The 19,145-nt window shown below is 40.3% G+C and overlaps 1 protein-coding gene across 1 annotated transcript in view; it reads right to left on the reverse strand.

The window, feature by feature from the left end:
- Positions 1 to 19,145, reverse strand: part of LOC311061174 (semaphorin-6C-like) — a 139,306-nt gene that overhangs the window by 10,133 nt on the left and 110,028 nt on the right. The window contains 7 exon segments of the mRNA XM_084079731.1: positions 2,899 to 3,161; positions 5,738 to 5,785; positions 6,788 to 6,846; positions 10,949 to 11,026; positions 13,176 to 13,316; positions 15,853 to 16,026; positions 17,340 to 17,495. Coding sequence (XP_083935857.1) covers positions 2,899 to 3,161; positions 5,738 to 5,785; positions 6,788 to 6,846; positions 10,949 to 11,026; positions 13,176 to 13,316; positions 15,853 to 16,026; positions 17,340 to 17,495 — 919 coding nt within the window.

The raw sequence follows: 19,145 nt of genomic DNA on the forward strand, positions 1-19,145 counted from the left end.
GTATTTCCGATTTCCAATACTTTTACTTCTACTCCACTACATCTCAGAGGCAAATATTGTACTTTTACTCCACTACATTTATTTGAAAGCTTTAGTTACTAGTTACTCTTCAGATATAAATTATGATATTATAAAACATACATTAACCATTTCGAACCCTATTTTATACCTAGGCTATTTGAAAATAGCCGATCTACAAGATGCGACGCGTTGTGAGCTTGTAGATAGGCTATTTTCAAATATTTAGTACTTTTACTTTTGGTACTTTAAGTACATTTTGATGCCAATACTTTTGTACTTTTACTCAAGTAAATTTTGAATTCTGGACTTTTACTTGTAACAGAGTATTTTTATATTGCAGTATTGGTACTTTTACTTAAGCAAATAATTTGAGTACTTTTTGCAGGTAGTCTACTTTTACTTTACTCGAGTTGTGACCATTTCTTTTCGCAATACTACTTTATACTTCTACTCCACTACATCTCAGAGACAAATATTGTATGTTCTTACTCCACTACAGCTTTAGTTACTAGTTACAATTACAATTTAGGCAATTAGCAGACACTCGTTAATCCAGAGCGATTACAGTAACCAAGGCATCAAACGCAGAGAGACAGTGTAGTGCCTCAGTAATCTAGGATCATAGGTAAGCCAAGAACCTATCATCACATTTACTCAAGTACTGTACTTAAGTACAATTTTGAGGTATTTTTTACTTAACTGGAGTATTTCCAAATTTCAGTACTTTTACTTCTACTCCACTACATCTCAGCGGCAAATATTGTACTTTTACTCCACTACAATTATTAGAAAACTTTAGGTATAGTTACTTTGTAGATTTTGATTATTATTACAACACATACATTAAAGGTTCTATGACATTTTGGGGGGGTTTTATGACCTCAATTAGACCCAAACAAACTGAACATTGAACATTCAGTTGAAAAGGCTTTAGAAATCAGAGAGAAAAAATCTTGCCATGGATCGCTGAAGTGGATTTTTCAGTTAAAACATTTAATACACGTTTGAAGGAGCATGATAAATACTTTTAATGTTTTGTAACTTCAGCCCTATACACATTTAGGCCATTTGAAAATAGCCAATCTACAAGCTCACAAGCCAATCTACAAACTCACAAGCTCACACAACAAGTACTTTCTAATTTTGGTACCTTAAGTTAATTTTGCTGCCAACACTTTTGTACTTTTCAATTCCGGACTTTTTACTCCTAACAGTATTTCTACATCGTAGTATTGATACTTTTACTTAAGCAAACAATTTGAATAGCATTAGACTAGCCTGGGATCTAGCCTAATTCACTACGTTCGGCAGTTTTCTTTTCTCACTTCGCTTATCAGTCTGGCCAGCCTCCATTTGAGTCGTAATTTTAATGACGCAGGCAAGTCAGGAAGTGACTCGAGTTTTACATTGGACAACAATGGTCCCGCCCCCCCCCATAGTGCTTGGCAACGTGTCGTCGCGACGGGGGGGGGGGGGGGGGGCGTGGCATACCAGCTGCAGACATACTGGTGGGAGTCAATGTTAACACATTGGCTGCCATGGACACAGATCTGCGTTCATTTGCGCAAAAGCCCGCACGCTGCCAAGAACGCAGATCTGCGTTCTTTCAAAAAAAATAAAAAATAAATAAAAGTTTTTTTTTTTTTATTATTATTTTTTAATTTGACCCAAAGACCAAGGAGATATGATTTTCCGAAGATTTAGACTCCCAGACACTTCCTTGTAACTTAAAACTTAAAAATTCTGTATCTCGGCTCCTAAGTACTTTTTTTTTCTCATTGGAAAAAGTCTGAAAAAAAAGATGGCAGCCAATGTGTTAAGTCAACCTGTTTATGACCCACCACGATGGCCGCGCTACCAAATGAAACTTGTTGACGCCCCCCTTCAGGATGTTTTGCTGCGCACTATACAGACCAATCAGAAGCCGCGAGTCGTTTTCACTCGTTGGTGCACGGAGACAGGAGGCTTTCCAGACTGTATAGCGAGTGAGAAACAAAATCCACCGATAGTACGCGGAGCAGTCTGGATCCCAGGCTTAGCATTAGACCACTACACCAGGGGTCTTCAACGTTTTCAGGCCAGGGACCCCCTAGCTGAGAGAGAGATGAAGCAGGGACCCCCTCTATATTGTATAAAAATTGTGTTTCAGATTAAACTTTTTTTGTTTACTTGGTCTGCTCTTTTTTTTACCTCTACATCAAACACCTCTTTGCCAAAAAATAGCCGATCTACAAGCTCACAACGCCTCGTGCTGCGAGGCGTTGTGAGCATGTAGATCTGCTATATTTTTTGGCTACACCATGAATTTTAACTTAATCTTCTTTTTTGTGTGTTTTTGGTCTCCCCTACCTCTCTTCTATCCTCAAAAATAGCCCAGTTTGAACACTCAGGCTTTCACAGCAAATCTGGGGTTTTCTGTAAATTGGTCTAAAAACAGGCCAAACTGAACAATTCCTCCCGTTTTTTTACTTTTTCCACACAGAACCAGGAGATAACATGCATACAAACTGTCTCAATAGCGCCCCGTGCCAAACAGGACAATGTGGTATTGCAGGTGAAAGTGCTTTATAAGCCAGAGAGAAGTTAGTTGGAATGAGTATATCTGAGGCTCAAACCTTTTGAAAAACGTTTGAGGGACATAAACAATGTTAGGTAAAAAAAACTAGAAAGAAAAAACTAGAAAAAAAAACTAGAAAAAAACTAGAAAAAAACTAGAAAAAAATAGAAAAAAATAGGTAAAATAAAAAATCTTATCACACAAAGATTTGGCGGACCCCGTGTAGTAACTCTGAGGACCCCCTAGGGGTCCCGGACCCCCTGTTGAAGACCCCTGCACTACACCAAACATCCACGTTCGACAGTGGATGGGGGACTCACCTTGGCCAGTCCGTTGAGTTTGGCCAGGGACCGGAGGGACAGCGCGTGCGGCAGGGCGGCCTCCGGGTCGTCCTTGCCCAGCCTGCCGCCGCCGCCGCGGCGGTGGCGGTGGGAGGAGCCGCCGCCGCGGCCGCAGTAACACGACACCAGGAGGCCGGACAGGACGGCGCCCAGGAGGAACGCCACCAGGACGCAGGCCACGAGCAGCGTGTAGTGCACGCTGGAGCCCCAACGCAGCTCCATGTCCGCTAGGCCACGCACGCCTGGCACACACACAGACAGACAGGCAGACAGACAGACAGACAGACAAGCAGACACAGACAGACAGGACAGAGAGACAGACAGACAATTTATTCCTGAATACTTTCGCTATAATAATGTAGCTGTTTGTACAAAGCACAGGGGTGAGAGAGAGAGAGAGAGTGTTTTTCAAAAAAAGAGCCACATTCAAACGGCCATAGCTCTGGAATGGAGACATTTTTGTCCCCCCCCTATACAACCAGACCCCCAGCGTGTAATGAGCCGATCTCCGTGAGGACGGAGGTCACGGAGAATATTCCACGATTTTTCAAAGTTACAGTAAAATCGCTCTTTTCGCTGGCAAGGGGACGGTAGACGGAGGAATTAATTAATTAATTCCTGGCAGTGAATGAGTTAACCCATTGAGACCTGAAGCCGATTCTACACGTCTCCTAAATCTCAACAGTTTTCTGAAAAACGTATGTTTCTATATCAGTGGTGTTCAAACCTTTTCATGTCAAGGACCCCCCAAATTATATGTTGACGGACCCCCATCAAAATATTTTGTTCCAGGGACCCCCCAGAAGCAAAGATTTGAGTTAAAAATGTTCGCTTAAAAATATATATATATATTCAAAGATTTGCACACATTTTCACGAATTTTCAAAAATATCAGTTCTACAAGCTCATAGCGCGGCACTCGGTGCCGCGCTATGAGCTTGTAGATCTGCTATTTTTGAATAGCCCAAAGTGTAAAATAATGTTTTTTAGCTCAAATCTAAAAATGACACAGTTCCAGGTCTTAATGGGTTAAGATAGATACATTTAGACAGACAGACAGTAAGGTGTAATACAGTAACTGCATCTATGCATCAATTTTAATTTCAACGATCCAGCTATATCGATATGCAAACAGCAAAATAGAGTATCGCTTGACTTTGTATCGCACCGAATCGTTTTGCAATGCAAATAATCAACTGTATCGATACGAAGTACTTGTGCGTTGTATTTAGCCATTTTAAGTGGAAAAAAGGAGAAAGAGGGGTTTAATTACTTTTCCATGACATATCGCTACACTTGGTCTATCGACACATGTGTGTATTCTCCGTGTTCATGTCAAGGTGTGGGTTGGTCCGTGTCCAATGTCCATCCATGTATTTGCCAAGAGAATCACTGTGTTTACTTATTTATATCCATAATAACAAATTTCCCCCTAACAAAGACCTGCACTATCCACACGTTTCACATTTTTCACATTTCACATTTTTTCTTTTGCTAAATAGTTACTGCATTGATTTTAAATCATTGAATCGCGTCATATTGTCATGAATGAACCAATGTCGCCCATGTATCGTATCGTCAACAATGTATCGTGATGTGTATCGTATCGCTGTTAAATCGTTACACCCCTAATTGATGGATAGATAGATAGATAGATAGATAGATAGATTCAACAAAGAACAGAATGAGACAGACAGGCGGAGAGAGAGACGGCTTCCCTGTGTGTCTCTCTTCCCCTCGTGATTATCGAGGTGTAAATTAGTGGTGTGTGTGTGTGTGTGTGTGTGTGTGTGTGTGTGTGTGTGTGTGTGTTTGTGTGTGACTTGATTGCCAACAGACTCATGTGCTCTCCTAAAGGTCACGAACTCATACCTGACGCACGCACACACACACACACACACACGCACGCACGTACGCACGCACACACACACACACACACACACCTGCATCAAGTTGAATTGTGTTGAACCTTTTTCTACGTCACGTGTACAGACGATACCTTTAATCGCTCAATAAAGATTTTCAATTTGCATGCGTATGTATGTGTGCACGCACACACACGTACTCTGTCTCTCTGTGTGTGTGTGTGTGTGTGTGTGTGTGTGTGTGTGTGTGTGTGTGTGTGTGTGTGTTTGTTGTGTTGTCATTTCCTGACCTTGCCTCATCAGTCCTCATTGTCTGAGCCAATCATGTTTATCATTAGCAAACATTCTCTCTCTCTCTCACACTCTAATGCACACTCGATCTCATCCAGGAAAGATACAATCAGGTGTTTGAATCTGTAAGAGTGTAAGTCATAGGCGGCGGGTAATGAAGGCTAGGGTAGGCTAAGCCCTCACCAAATGTTATGCTGGGAAATTCTGGGAATTGTACAAATGATATATAATATATGTGCGCAGCATTATTTAGTTAATTTTTTTTAATAATAAATCAGTAAAATCAGACCCCACTAGTATAGTAAAAACAAATAAGTGATTTGAATAATTGTTTGATGGTAGTAAAAAAAAGAAAGAGAAAATAGGCTAACAAGTAGCAAAACATTCTGGTTAGGATTAGACATTTAGAGGTTAAGTTTAGTGGAGTTAAGCCTGATTTATACTTAGTGGCGCACCAGCGTTGTTTACCAAAAATCACAGATCTACAAGCTCACAATGAATGCACTGCAGCACGACGCGCTGTGAGCTTGTAGATCACATAGTTTTGCCTTCATTAATGGGGTTAAAAATGGCACACACAAAAAATTAAAAAATTAAACTGAAAAACTGAACAGACAGACAGACAGACAGACAGACAGACAGACAGACAGACATGTTCCTACCATAAGCAGAGTCTGCGTTATCGTGGTTGTGAGTAGTCGTCATCACATCTGGAAACAATACAATCACACAAATAATTTCATATCAACATCATCCGTTACATTATTTATGTGAAATACAATCTACGTGATCTGTCTGAAATACAGTACAAAAGTACTAGTGATGCAGAATTTTCCATCTGAAATGTGTAAAAGGCTTTTGAAAATAGCAGATCTAGAAGCTCACAACAAGTCGCCTTGTAGATCGGCTATTTTCAAATAGCCAAAGTTTGCATGGGGCTGACGTGGTTAATGTATGTTTTGTAATAATAATCAAAATCTACAAAGTAACTAGTCACGAAAGTTTTCAAATAACTGTAGTGGAGTAAAAGTACAATATGTGCCTCTGAGATGTAGTGGAGCAGAAGTAAAAGTATAGAAGAATGGATCTACTCCAGTAAAGTAAAAATTCCTCAAAATTGTAATTAACCCACTGAGACCTGAAGCCGATTCTACATGTCTCCTAAATCTCAACAGTATTCTGATGACGTAAAAACATATGTAGTGGTGCTCAATCTTTTTCATGTCAAGGACCCCCAAAATGATATGTATTTGGCCGCGGACCCCCATCAAAATATTTTGTTCCAGGGACCCCCAGAAGCAAAGATTTGAGTTACAAATGTTCGCTTAAAAAATATATATATTCAAAGATTTGCACGCATTTTCACGACTTTTCAAAAATAGCAGATCTACAAGCTCGTAGCGCGGCACTCGGTGCCGCGCTATGAGCTTGTATATCTGCTATTTTTGAATAGCCCAAAGTGTAAAATAATGCTTTTTAGCTCAAATCTAAAAATGACACAGTTCCAGGTCTTAATGGGTTAAGTAAAGCACTTGAGTACATGCACTTAGTTACTGTCCACCACTGCAATCTCCACGATCTGTCTGAAATACATTCAATCTAGATCCATCTGAGATGCATTCCCCAATCTATTTATGCTGTTGTATGTATGTGCTTGATGTAGAAAATGTGTCCTGCGGCAGCCAAGACGCACACACACGCACTGGTCCTACCATGACAAGTTTCAGAGTAGAGCGGCTGATCTCCGTCAATGTCCTGCTCAAACCCGGTCCTACAGAGACAGACAGACAGAGAGACAGACAGACAGACAGACAGACAGACAGACAGACAGACAGACAGACAGTGAGAAAGAATTTATGAAACTATCTTCTTGAAAGGCACATCTTAAAAGAGATAAAACACAGCATGAGAAATCAATAGAAAGATGTCAACAACAGGAAAAACAAACCAAATCAACCATTCCTGCTGTCAAACCAGAAGCATAGAGAGTGTGAATCAATACGACAATAAAATAATTACAAACCCAAAGCCAAACGTGCGTTTACATGCTGATTGACTCCATTCACCTGTGGAAGCTATAAAAATCAAAGCTTATTCAGGGATGTGTGAGAGAAACTCAATAAGTTAACGAGCCAGAACAATAAACAATTACCTACATCTGTCTCTTCATGTATATTCAACACTAATCTCTCTCTCTCTCTCTCTCTCTCTCTCTCTCTCTCTCTCTCTGCACACACAAACACACTCACACACACACACACACACACACACACACACACACACACACACACACACACACACACACACACACACACACACACACACACACACACACACACACACACAGTTATGCCAATTGATTCCTCCCCACGTACTGTACATGTTTAATACCGCACTTTTACTTGTGTTTCCACATTGCTGTATTGATACTTTTGAACAAAATGAGTGCTTCTTCCATTACTGTGTATTACTATACTTGTGAGGACATCAACATTGAAAATAGCCAAAAACTTAATTTATGTATTTATTTACCAGGGACAGTGTACATTAATCTCAATTTCAGTTTTCACATCCATGTAAAATGAGCCAGAGCTAGCAAAAGGCACGTTTCATTAGCCTCATAGCATAATTGCCTAACTCATATTTTTCAGGTTTTCAGGAGAGACAAAACAAAACAAAATCTCTTTCTGCCTGACCCTGCGTTTTAACAGCGGGCAACTCTGGGCGACGTCGCCCAAAAAGATAAAGAAAATCCATCTTTCATCGCCCCCCCGCCCACTTCGCCCGATCGCCCGAAGTTGCCGGCTCTCATAGACTTTCTTTATATTTTGGGCGACGTCGCCCGGCATCGCCCAAGAATCGCCCGCTGTTAAAATGCACCGTAAGTCACCTACAGTAGATGACTTCAGCATTTTTCCTAAGTCATGTTTATATCTGCCTAACTCTACTCTCCTGCCCATAGCCTAGGTGGGGTTGGCGAAAGGGCCTCTCTGTGTGGAGTTTGCATGTTCTCCCCTTAGGTACCCTCACAAAAAAACATGCAGTAATCCTGGTCTCTATACTGCCTCCCCCTGGTCAGCCGGGGCGCCTGATGGAGGGGAAAGGAACTGGTTGGAATAACGTGTTCCTTCCACACGCTACAGTACGTCCTACCGGGGAACCCCCCCCCCCCCCCCCTGTCAGGTGATAAGAAACGGCTTGCTAGTGTAGCTCCTCATGCATTGAAGGAGGCAGGAGCTCAGTTCGGGGCTCTCCCCAGGCTGGCAGAGGGAGAGTAGAACCCATGATTACATGCTTAGGCAATAGACACTGGGTTACAAAATCGTGGGATTAAAATGTTGAAAAAAAAAACCCTCTACTCTCCTAACACTGCTGATTCATCCTGCGTTATTGCCTGTATGTCCTCAGCCAATCAGAATGCAGAATTTCTGCCTAAGTCAAAAAGTTGACGTTAAAGCACTTTCACAAGTCATTTTGGAATGTAACAAGCATTCTGATTGGCTTAGGACAGGGGTGGGCAACATTTTTTTCCAGGGGGCCATACTGACTTTGATGAAGTGAATGAAGGGCCACACATTGAATTATTGAATTGAAACTTTAAGCACATAGTGCTGAATTTAAAACTGCATTAATAAGATAGATAAAATATCGGCTAGTGAAGATAGCCCATCTACAAGCTCACTACATGCCGCTGTACAGTAGATCAGCTATTTTCACAATTTTAAAAGGTTTTCCAAAATAATAAAAAATGCCTAATAAGATTAGTCATAATTATAGGCATAAGACACCGTGCAAAATGGGGCCCATTGCATTATGTTATAGATATGGACAGTGATGCTATGCTCATTTGAGAAGTGGTTGCTCTCTATTTTAATGACGTGACGCGCACGTCGCTTAACACCTACAGTACAGGTCACACAATGGACAATTGATATGCATATAGGCTAATTCCTATGTTAATGTACCTGGCGTGAGTCGGGAGCCTTTGTAAACTTTGATGAAGTGTGAATTTAAAGTAGTTTTAAATCTATGCGTGCGCCTGCGCGTCCCCCTAGACAAATAAGTGGTTGCTCGGCGTGCAACCCCGTCTACTGAGCATTGCACCCCTGGATATGGATCCATGACTCTTTCACTGTTACATTATACGTAAATATTTAACATTTGAGTACATAAGGATGGAATATGGAATGGCAGGTATGTACTCAAATGGTACATTTTTCAATGTCGAGTTAAATTCATTTTACAAAATCCATTAACCCATTAAGACCTGGAACGCATCTGTGTCATCTTTTGATTTGAGCTAAAAAGCATTATTTTACACATTGGCTATTCAAAAATAGCAGATCTACAAGCTCATAGTGCGGCACCGAGTGCCGCGCTACGAGCTTGTAGATCTGCTATTTTTGAAAAATCTTGAAAATGTGTCTAAATCTTTGAATATATATTCTATTAAAGCAACATTTTTGACTCAAATCTTTGCTTCGGGGGGGTCCCTGGAACAAAATATTTTGAGATGGTCCGCAGGGAAATACATATCATTACGTTTTTCAGAAAACTGTTTGGATTTAGAAGACATTTGTAGAATCGGCCTCAGGAATGGGCTAACATAATGCTGCCTTTTAAGATGTAAAATTTTAGGGGATAATTTTGTTTTTCTTTGAGGACTTCGAGGGCCGGATTGAGATGGTCAAAGGGTCAGGTATGTTGCCCATGTGTGGCTTAGGACATAGGAAATAAGGCACAATGATGCCGCAGTGTTAGGAGAGTAGAGCTAGGCAAAAATGACAACTTGACAAAAAAGTGAGTTAGACAATTATGCTATGAGGCTATAACGATTTCCATCCCCGAAGTCCCCGATACGAAACAGCAGATCCCACACGTTGTGAGCCCACGTGGTTGGAGAGCCACTGATTTAACCCTTTAAGACCTGAGGTGATTCTTAAAAATGTTTTCTAAATCCTAACAGTTTTTTGGGAAAAAAAATCAAAAACATATTTTTTCCAAGATTTTTCAAAAATAGCAGATCTACAAGCTCATAGCGCGGCACTCGGTGCCGCGCTATGAGCTTGTAGATCTGCTATTTTTGAATAGCCAAAGAAAGCTAAAGTGACACAGATGCGTTCCAGGTATTAAAGGGTTAAACGGTGGAAAGTTGAGCACAGCTTCAATAAACAAATCAACTCGCGTAACGCGATTACACGTAATCAGATCACGTCGCATCCAATCAGATTTGATCTAATCTGATCCGTCGCGCCTCCCACAGCGCTCAGTTGGACATCGGTGCTGTCGGGTGGAAACCTTGTGTTCCAAAGTTCCGTTCCTTTTTTAATGTTATTTTAAAAAAATCTACATTTTGAAATAGTTAAAATATCAGATCTACAAGCTCACAACAACACCACACTGTCTCTCTGCATTCGACGTATACTATCTGATTACCGTGCCTTATCGCCCTAGATAATAAGAGTCCGCTAAACGCCTGCATTGTAGATTGTAGGACCACGGCTGTATGGAATAATGTAATTTAACCAATTCAATCCGGCTCATAGCGCAGCACACTTAAAAAGAAATACCGTGAAATTGTGTGCGCATCTTTTTGAATGTATATATATTTTTACATTTGTAACTCAAATCTTTGCTTCTGGGGGTCCCAGGAACAACATATTTTACAAATGTTCGCTTTGAAAAATATATATTCAAAGATTTGCACACATTTTCACGAATAAAAAAAATAAATAGCAGATCTACAAGCGGCACTCGGTGCCGCGCTATGAGCTTGTATATCTGCTATTTTTTTAATAGCAGAAATAAATCTTAAAATGACACAGATGCGTTCCCGGATTGAATGGGTTAATTGCGTTAAACATTAAACACACCTCAGCCCAGACACCATGTTGGCACAGCCTCCGCTCCGCAGCCAGACGCAGTATGGATCGCGAGAGGACAGACAGGCCCTGGGGACAGACAGACAGAGAGACAGAGAGACAGAGAGACACAGAGAGAGGAGAAAATAATTAGAGTGACGACAATTGTTCTTCCTTAACACTTGCTGGCGTGTACAAACATGGAAGTGCGCGTGTGTGTGTGTGTGTGTGTGTGTGTGTGTGTGTGTGTGTGTGTGTGTGTGTGTGTGTGTGTGTGTGTGTGTGTGTGTGTGTGCGCGCGCGCGTGCGTGCGTGCGTGCGTGCGTGCGTGTGTGTGTGTGTTAGTGTTATATTGACCAAGTCCATTGGGATGTGTAAGCAAATGTCAGACTGTCATACTAGAGAGAGAGAGAGAGAGAGAGAGAGAGAGAGAGAGAGAGAGAGAGAGAGAGAGAGAGAGAGAGAGAGAGAGAGAGCTATTGTACATGCGACCAACTACATTTTTTTTTTTTTTTTTTTAAACAGCTTGTGTGTGTGCGTGTGTGTTTGTTTGTGTGTGCATGTGTGTGTGTGTGTGTGTGTGTGGGGGGGGGGGGGGTGGGCTATTTCAAATACATTGGAAAAACTCCCGCTATTCATCTTAAAATGTTTTCCACCAAGTGACTGCTAAACCTTGATAAGGTGCCGCAATTTGCTTCAAAAGCTCTTTACCAAGTTACCTTTGCCTACATGCCTATAAAGTTCCTTTGAATTGAAATAGAATTGAATTGAATTTGGGGAGAGAGAGAGAGAGAGAAGAGAGAGAGAGAGAGAGAGAGAGAGAGAGAGAGAGAGAGAGAGAGAGAGAGAGAGAGAGAGAGAGAGAGAGAGAGAATACACATCTAATCTAACGCACGCACACGCACACACACACACACACACACACACACACACACACACACACACACACACACACACACACACACACACACACACACACACACACATCCATAGATATGCTAGACAATACATGTGTAATATTGTTGTACAGTACATAATATCAACATCTAACAAAAAGTTCAGAAATGTGTGTTCAGTAGATTATTTCTCTACTGTAACAATGCTTCTTGGCAACAACTTTAATACCGTTTGGAAAGCCTGTTTATTTCCCTTTTAACCACTTAAACGCGTTGTGAGCTTGTCGATCGGCTATTTTCAGCAAAAAGCTTTGCCCACAATAACAGAAAACAGAAAATACACTAGTACAGAGCCATGAGGGTGGTGACATGGTTGTGAAACCTCATTTGTACCCATGAAAAGTTCAGCTTATACATTCAGCAGTTGCTGGCCATCCCATAAATGTATGTGCCTTACCTACAAATGATTTAACCATTCCTTACACATAATTTAACTAATTAAAATGCATGTTCCTTACACGTAATTTAACTAATTAAAATGCATGTTCCTTACGAATAACTTAACTAATTAAAATGCATGTTCCTTACAAATAATTTAACTAATTAAAATGCATGTTCCTTACAAATAATTTAACTAATTAAAATGCATGTTCCTTAATGATTTAACCATTTAAAATGCATGTTCCTTACAAATAATTTAACCAATTAAAACGCAGGTTCCTTACAAATAATTTAACTAATTAAAATGCATGTTCCTTAATGATTTAACCATTTAAAATGCATGTTCCCTACAAATAATTTAACTAATTAAAATGCATGTTCCTTACAAATAATTTAACTAATTAAAATGCATGTTCCTTAATGATTTAACCATTTAAAATGCATGCTCCTTACAAATAATTTAACCAATTAAAACGCAGGTTCCTTACAAATAATTTAACTAATTAAAATGCATGTTCCTTAATGATTTAACCATTTAAAATGCATGTTCCCTACAAATAATTTAACTAATTAAAATGCATGTTCCTTATAAATAATTTAACTAATTAAAATGCATGTTCCTTACAAATAATTTAACCAATTAAAACGCATGTTCCTTACAAATAATTTAACTAATTAAAATGCATGTTCCTTACGAATAATGTAACCATTTAAAATGTACATGCGTCCTACAGGTACCATGCTGTGTACATCTAATACATATAGTAGTATTTGGTGTACTTACGTCCTACAGGTACCATGCTGTGTACATCTAATACATATAGTAGTATTTGGTGTACTTACGTCCTACAGGTACCATGCTGTGTACATCTAATACATATAGTAGTATTTGGTGTACTTACGTCCTACAGGTACCATGCTGTGTACATCGGCTCAGTGGAACTCGGATCACACAGCCGCTGAACGCTACGAACAACGCATGGTGTTCCTTATCCAACTCCAATCCCATGATGCTCCTGTCCTCCTGACCCGCCACGTTACACCTGGAAACAATGTCACTCGTTAAGAGACATTAACAATACACCTGGAAACAATGTTACTCGTTAAGAGACATTAACGATACACCTGGAACAATGTTACTCGTTAAGAGACATTAACGATACACCTGGAAACAATGTTACTGGTTAAGAGACATTAACGATACACCTGGAAACAATGTTACTCGTTAAGAGACATTAACGATACACCTGGAACAATGTTACTCGTTAAGAGACATTAACGATACACCTGGAACAATGTTACTCGTTAAGAGACATTAACGATACACCAAAATCTACATTTTTTTTTGTCCTGTTTTCCTGTGCTTTGCTATGTATTTTTTTGTGAAACATGCTATTTTCAAACATCAAACAACAAATGTCAACGAGGTCGCGATGACCTCGTTGACATTTGTGAAACCACACCTGAAAACCCTCAGTGATTAGCAACCATCAGGGGATCAATCTTTTTTTTTTTTTTGATTGAATATTTTATTAGGCAAAAGAATGTAAAACAACACATTTACATTTAAAATACTTTGTCTAACAGGTCCGTTCATAAAAGTCCTTGCGGACTTGTTTCCAATGAGGGCCTTGGTATTCAATTCATAGACATATATAGTGGCACCACAGTTCGAATATCATTACACAAAGAAATAAAAAATAAAACAGCAAAAAAAATTATATATATATATATATATCTTTATATATACAATTTGAATCCTGCGCCATGTCGGTTGTCAGTATGTATGTATGTAGCCAGTGTGACGTAATCTGACATCACGCCAGTGTGACGTAATCTGACATCACGATGAGACGGTCGTCCCGAATATGGACACAACGCCAGTGTGACGTAATCTCACGACAGCATGACATCACATCCTACCTATAAATATGATGCACGTCACCTCTTTCTGAAGTGGGTACTTTCAAAGCCTGCCGTGGATTTAGGAGAGCACAAAACTCTCTCTCACACTGTGAGGTGCCTGTAAGGTGGCACTGCAAATTCTAGGATGCCGTCAGATCGCACCAGTTCGACGGCTTCCATAGTGGGTTTTGGTCATTGGAGAGGTGATGCACGTCACCTCTTTCTGAAGTGGGTACTTTCAAAGCCTGCCGTGGATTTAGGAGAGCACAAAACTCTCTCTCACACTGTGAGGTGCCTGTAAGGTGGCACTGCAAAGTGAACGACGCGTCACGCTAGACGTTCGGGCCGCTATATATATATATACATACATATACATACATATATATATATATATATATATATATATATATATATAACACTATGTACAGCCAATGGAATAAAAAAGGGGGGAAAGATATGTACAAGAACAGGGGGGGGTGGGGTCGGCTGTCTAACGGGAAAATGGTACTACCTCCTCTTTTGGCCTCCTGAAAAGTGATTTTTTAAGGCTCTTTTAAATGAGCCCAGCGAGATACATATTCTGTGACTACTTGAAAAGGTAAGAGAATCGCACAATCCTGGCAGAGGGACCCCAAGCTTGAAATAAGTCTGCCAGTGAATGAGTTAAGAAACATTAACAATAAACCTGACAATCCTCACCAGTACTTACAACAACACCTACCATCAGCTCCCAGTAGCTAAAATAACACCTGCCATCAGCCCTCAGTACCTAAAACAACACCTACCATCAGCTCCCAGTACTTCAGTTACACCAACACCTACCATCAGCTCCCAGTACTCACAACAACACCTACTATCAGCTGCCAGTACTTAAGTTACACCAACACCTACTATCAGCTCCCAGTACTTAAGTTACAACAACACCTACTATCAGCTCCCAGTACTTAAGTTACAACAACTACCTACTATCAGCTGCCAGTACTTAAGTTACACCAACACCTACTATCAGCTCCCAGTACTTAAGTTACAACAACACCTACTATCAGCTCCCAGTACTTAAGTTACAACAACTACCTACCATCAGCTCCCACCTACTATCAGCTCCCAGTACTTACAACACCTACTATCAGCTCCCAGTACTTACAACAACACCTACTATCAGCTCCCAGTACTTAAGTTACAACAACACCTACCATCAGCTCCCAGTACTTAAGTTACAACAACACCTACTATCAGCTCCCAGTACTTAAGTTACAACAACACCTACCATCAGCTCCCAGTACTTACAACAACACCCACCATCAGCTCCCAGTACTTAAGTTACAACAACACCTACTATCAGCTCCCAGTACTTAAGTTACAACAACACCTACCATCAGCTCCCAGTACTTACAACAACACCTACCATCAGCTCCCAGTACTTACAACAACACCTACCATCAGCTCCCAGTAGCTAAAATAACACCAACCATCAGCTCCCAGAACTTACAACACCACCTACCATCAGCTCCCAGTACTTTCCACACAACCGTGCTATTCATGCGCCGAGTTGGTGCAGCCCAGGATCGAACCCATGTCCTTATGGTTGAAAGGCGAGTGCTCTACCGACTGACCAAACCATTAGTATATTACTAACTATTATCAGTATTATTATTAGTATATTCAGACACTTACAGTGTGGGGTTGTACACGGTGATATCTTCCAGCAGTACAGGTCCGGTGGTATCGTTAGGATGAGAGTTGATCAGAACCTTCTGGACTCGGCCGTCTTCAGAACCCAGAAACAACACGGTCCGATCCTTGAAAGGGCCTGCAATGGTATCCACGGCAACCTGGGTCAACCTGACCCTAGAACAGTGATCAGTCACACACACACACACACACACACACACACACACACACACACACACACACACACACACACACACACACACAGACAGATGGCAATATGATGAGTAATTGTTTGTGTTTGTGTGTTTGTGTGTTTGTGTGCGTGCATGTGTGTGTGTGTGTGTGTGTGTGTGTGTGTGTGTGTGTGTGTGTGTGTGTGTGTGTGTGTGTGTGCGTGCGTGCGTGCGTGCGTGTGTGTGTGTGTGTGTGTGCCCGAGGAGTTGTTTATGCCTCTAGTTAATCAGATAATCTCATTAAGATTGTGATCATTTTTCTCTCCAGAATCCAGCAGCTACAGTACAAACGGCGTGATGCAAAACAGCCTCTGGACAACTGCACAGCAACGCAATACAACTAATCTGTATAATCATCACTAATTCAAACACAAATAAAGGAGAAGAAAACGAAAAGAAAATGGCACTGCTTTTTTTTAAAGTTCAATAAATGCATATTCATGTTTCCGAAGTCGACGGGCCTCATTCTCGAAGCGTGCATACGCGCATATTGTATACTAAAGGCCTACCGTTGCTGTCGGGCAGAAACCTTATGTCTCCATATTTCAAATTTGTATTTTTTGTTTGTATTAACCCATTTAGACCTGATGTATGATGAACCCTTGGTGTGTACCTGCTTATCACCTCACTGACATGTACAATTGCTTTCAATGACCTGTGCCTAACTCTACGTAGCGTTTATAGACCATGGACTGTTTTCTATATACATACATGTTTTTGGAGATTTTACGTTTGTGTATTTGTTTTGTTGTCTGTTGTTGTTTTCTTTTGTGAGTGTTGTGTGTTTGTTTTTGTTTTGTTTTGATGTTGTTTATATCTTACTCAATTTATCCTTTTTCTTACTGATATTAGTTTATCCTGTTAATTATTTTCTTCACTGTTTGGAGATAATTTGCCTATTTGCTTCAGTAAATGTCTGTACTACCTATGAGTATGTAAAAGAAAAAAAACGAATAAACAAAACGTTTAAAAAAAAAAAAGACCTGAGGCCGATTCTACAAAATGTCTTCTAAATCCTAACTGTTTTTTGAAAAAAACGTATGTTTCTATATCAGTGGTTCTCAAACTTTTTCATTAACAGGAGCTTATGACGAAATAAAAACTACATTGGATCCAATGTACTTGTGAGCAGGGTGTGTGTGTGTGTGTGTGTGTGTGTGTGTGTGTGTGTGTGTGTGTGTGTGTGTGTGTGTGTGTGTGTGTGTGTGTGTGTGTGTGTGTGTGTGTGTGTGTGTGTGTGTGCGTGCGTGCGTGTACCTGTGCGCAGTGTGTGTGTAGCAGGGGGTGTGGTTAACGGAGGGCACAGACTCGTCCATCAGGGGGAAAGACTTGATGAAGCTCAGCGACTCGTCTGGGAATTGAACCGACGACTTGTACTCCGCAGCCGCGCCGTCTCCTGCACAGCAACCGGGTCTGAGAGAGAGAGAGAGACACACACACACACACACACACACACACACACACACACACACACACACACACACACACACACACACACAGGTATTACTACACGTGTTAAGGATATCAACATTTCAGGGGGAGGAATAACGGACATAAATCCGACCCCAAAACCGGAAACCAGTGGTGGACAAAGTACTCGGATATATTACTTAAGTAAAAGTAGCAATACCACAAATGTTACTTGAGTAAAAGTACAAAAGTATTGGCATCAAAATATACTTAAAGTACAAAAAATACATTTGTTTGGTACTTATACTTAAAGTTTTTCTACTTTTGTGCAACACTCTTGTATGACGAAGCAGGGTATTCATTTACAGGGGGAAAAAAAAAGTTGAAATATGGAGATACAAGGTTTTCTGCCCGACAACAGCAAGGATATCTACTTCTATTAAACTCAGTACTCAACTGGAGTGCCTCACCACCAGACACTGTAGGTTGGCTCGAAGGAGGGAGAACATAAAAACACTCGACACAGAATGAACAAGAGCAGAACAACAACAGCGCACACATCTAATAAACTAATAAATAAAACAGTGTTAACCCATTAAGACCTGGAACGCAGCTGTGTCATTTTAAGATTTCTTTGGGCTATTCAAAAATAGCAGATCTACAAGCTCGTAGCGCGGCACCGAGTGCCGCGCTACGAGCTTGTAGATCTGCTATTTTTTAGAAAAATCTTGAACATTTGTGCAAATCATTTTGAACTCAAATCTTTTCTTCTGGGGGTCCCTGGAACAAAATATTTTTAGATGGGAGGGGGTCCGCGGTCAAATACATATTATTTTGGGGGTCCTTGACATGAAAAAAGTTTGAAAACCATTGAAAATATAGCAACTTAAGTAAAAAAATAAAAATAAAATAAAAACTTTAGGAAAAAAAAAATGTTAGGATTTAGAAGACATTTGTAAAATCCCCAGAAGCAAAGATTTGAGTTAAAAACTTTCGCTTTAAAAAAGCATATATATACTCAAACACATTTTCATGATTTTTCTAAAAAATAGCAGATCTACAAGCTCATAGCGCGGCACTCGGTGCCGCGCTATGAGCTTGTAGATCTGCTATTTTTGAATAGTAAATCTTAAAATGACACAGATGCGTTCCCGGTCTTAAAGGGTTAACAAAACAAAAAACAGGAATCCTAAGAACAAGTAGTGAACCCGGGGCCTTCACATCCATAGGCAAGGCATTCCACTGGGCTGTATGATAACTAGGGTTGTCCGATATTGGCTTTTTTACCGATAACCGATATACCGATATTGTCCAACTCTTAATTACCGATACCGATATCAACCGATACCGATATATGCGGGGATTATTGTGATTAGGGTAAGCTCAAATTTCATATCACACACACCATATACAGTAAGAACTCCTGTAACTTATTTATAAAGCAAAAAAAAAAAAAAAAAAAAAAAGATTTTTTTTTTTTTTCAAAAACCGATACCGATATTTTCCCGATATCAATTTTTATGCTAATATCGGCCGATAATATCGGGAGGCCGATAATATCGGACATCCCTAATGATAACAATAAAACTATTACCAGCTCTGTATAATAATAAAAAGAAACCTCTGTTGCCACCGTTGTAAGATCAGTGATTC

Source organism: Gymnoscopelus microlampas (assembly GCF_963454915.1).
Source record: "Gymnoscopelus microlampas genome assembly, chromosome: 15".
In the NCBI taxonomy this organism is placed as follows: Eukaryota; Metazoa; Chordata; class Actinopteri; order Myctophiformes; family Myctophidae; genus Gymnoscopelus; species Gymnoscopelus microlampas.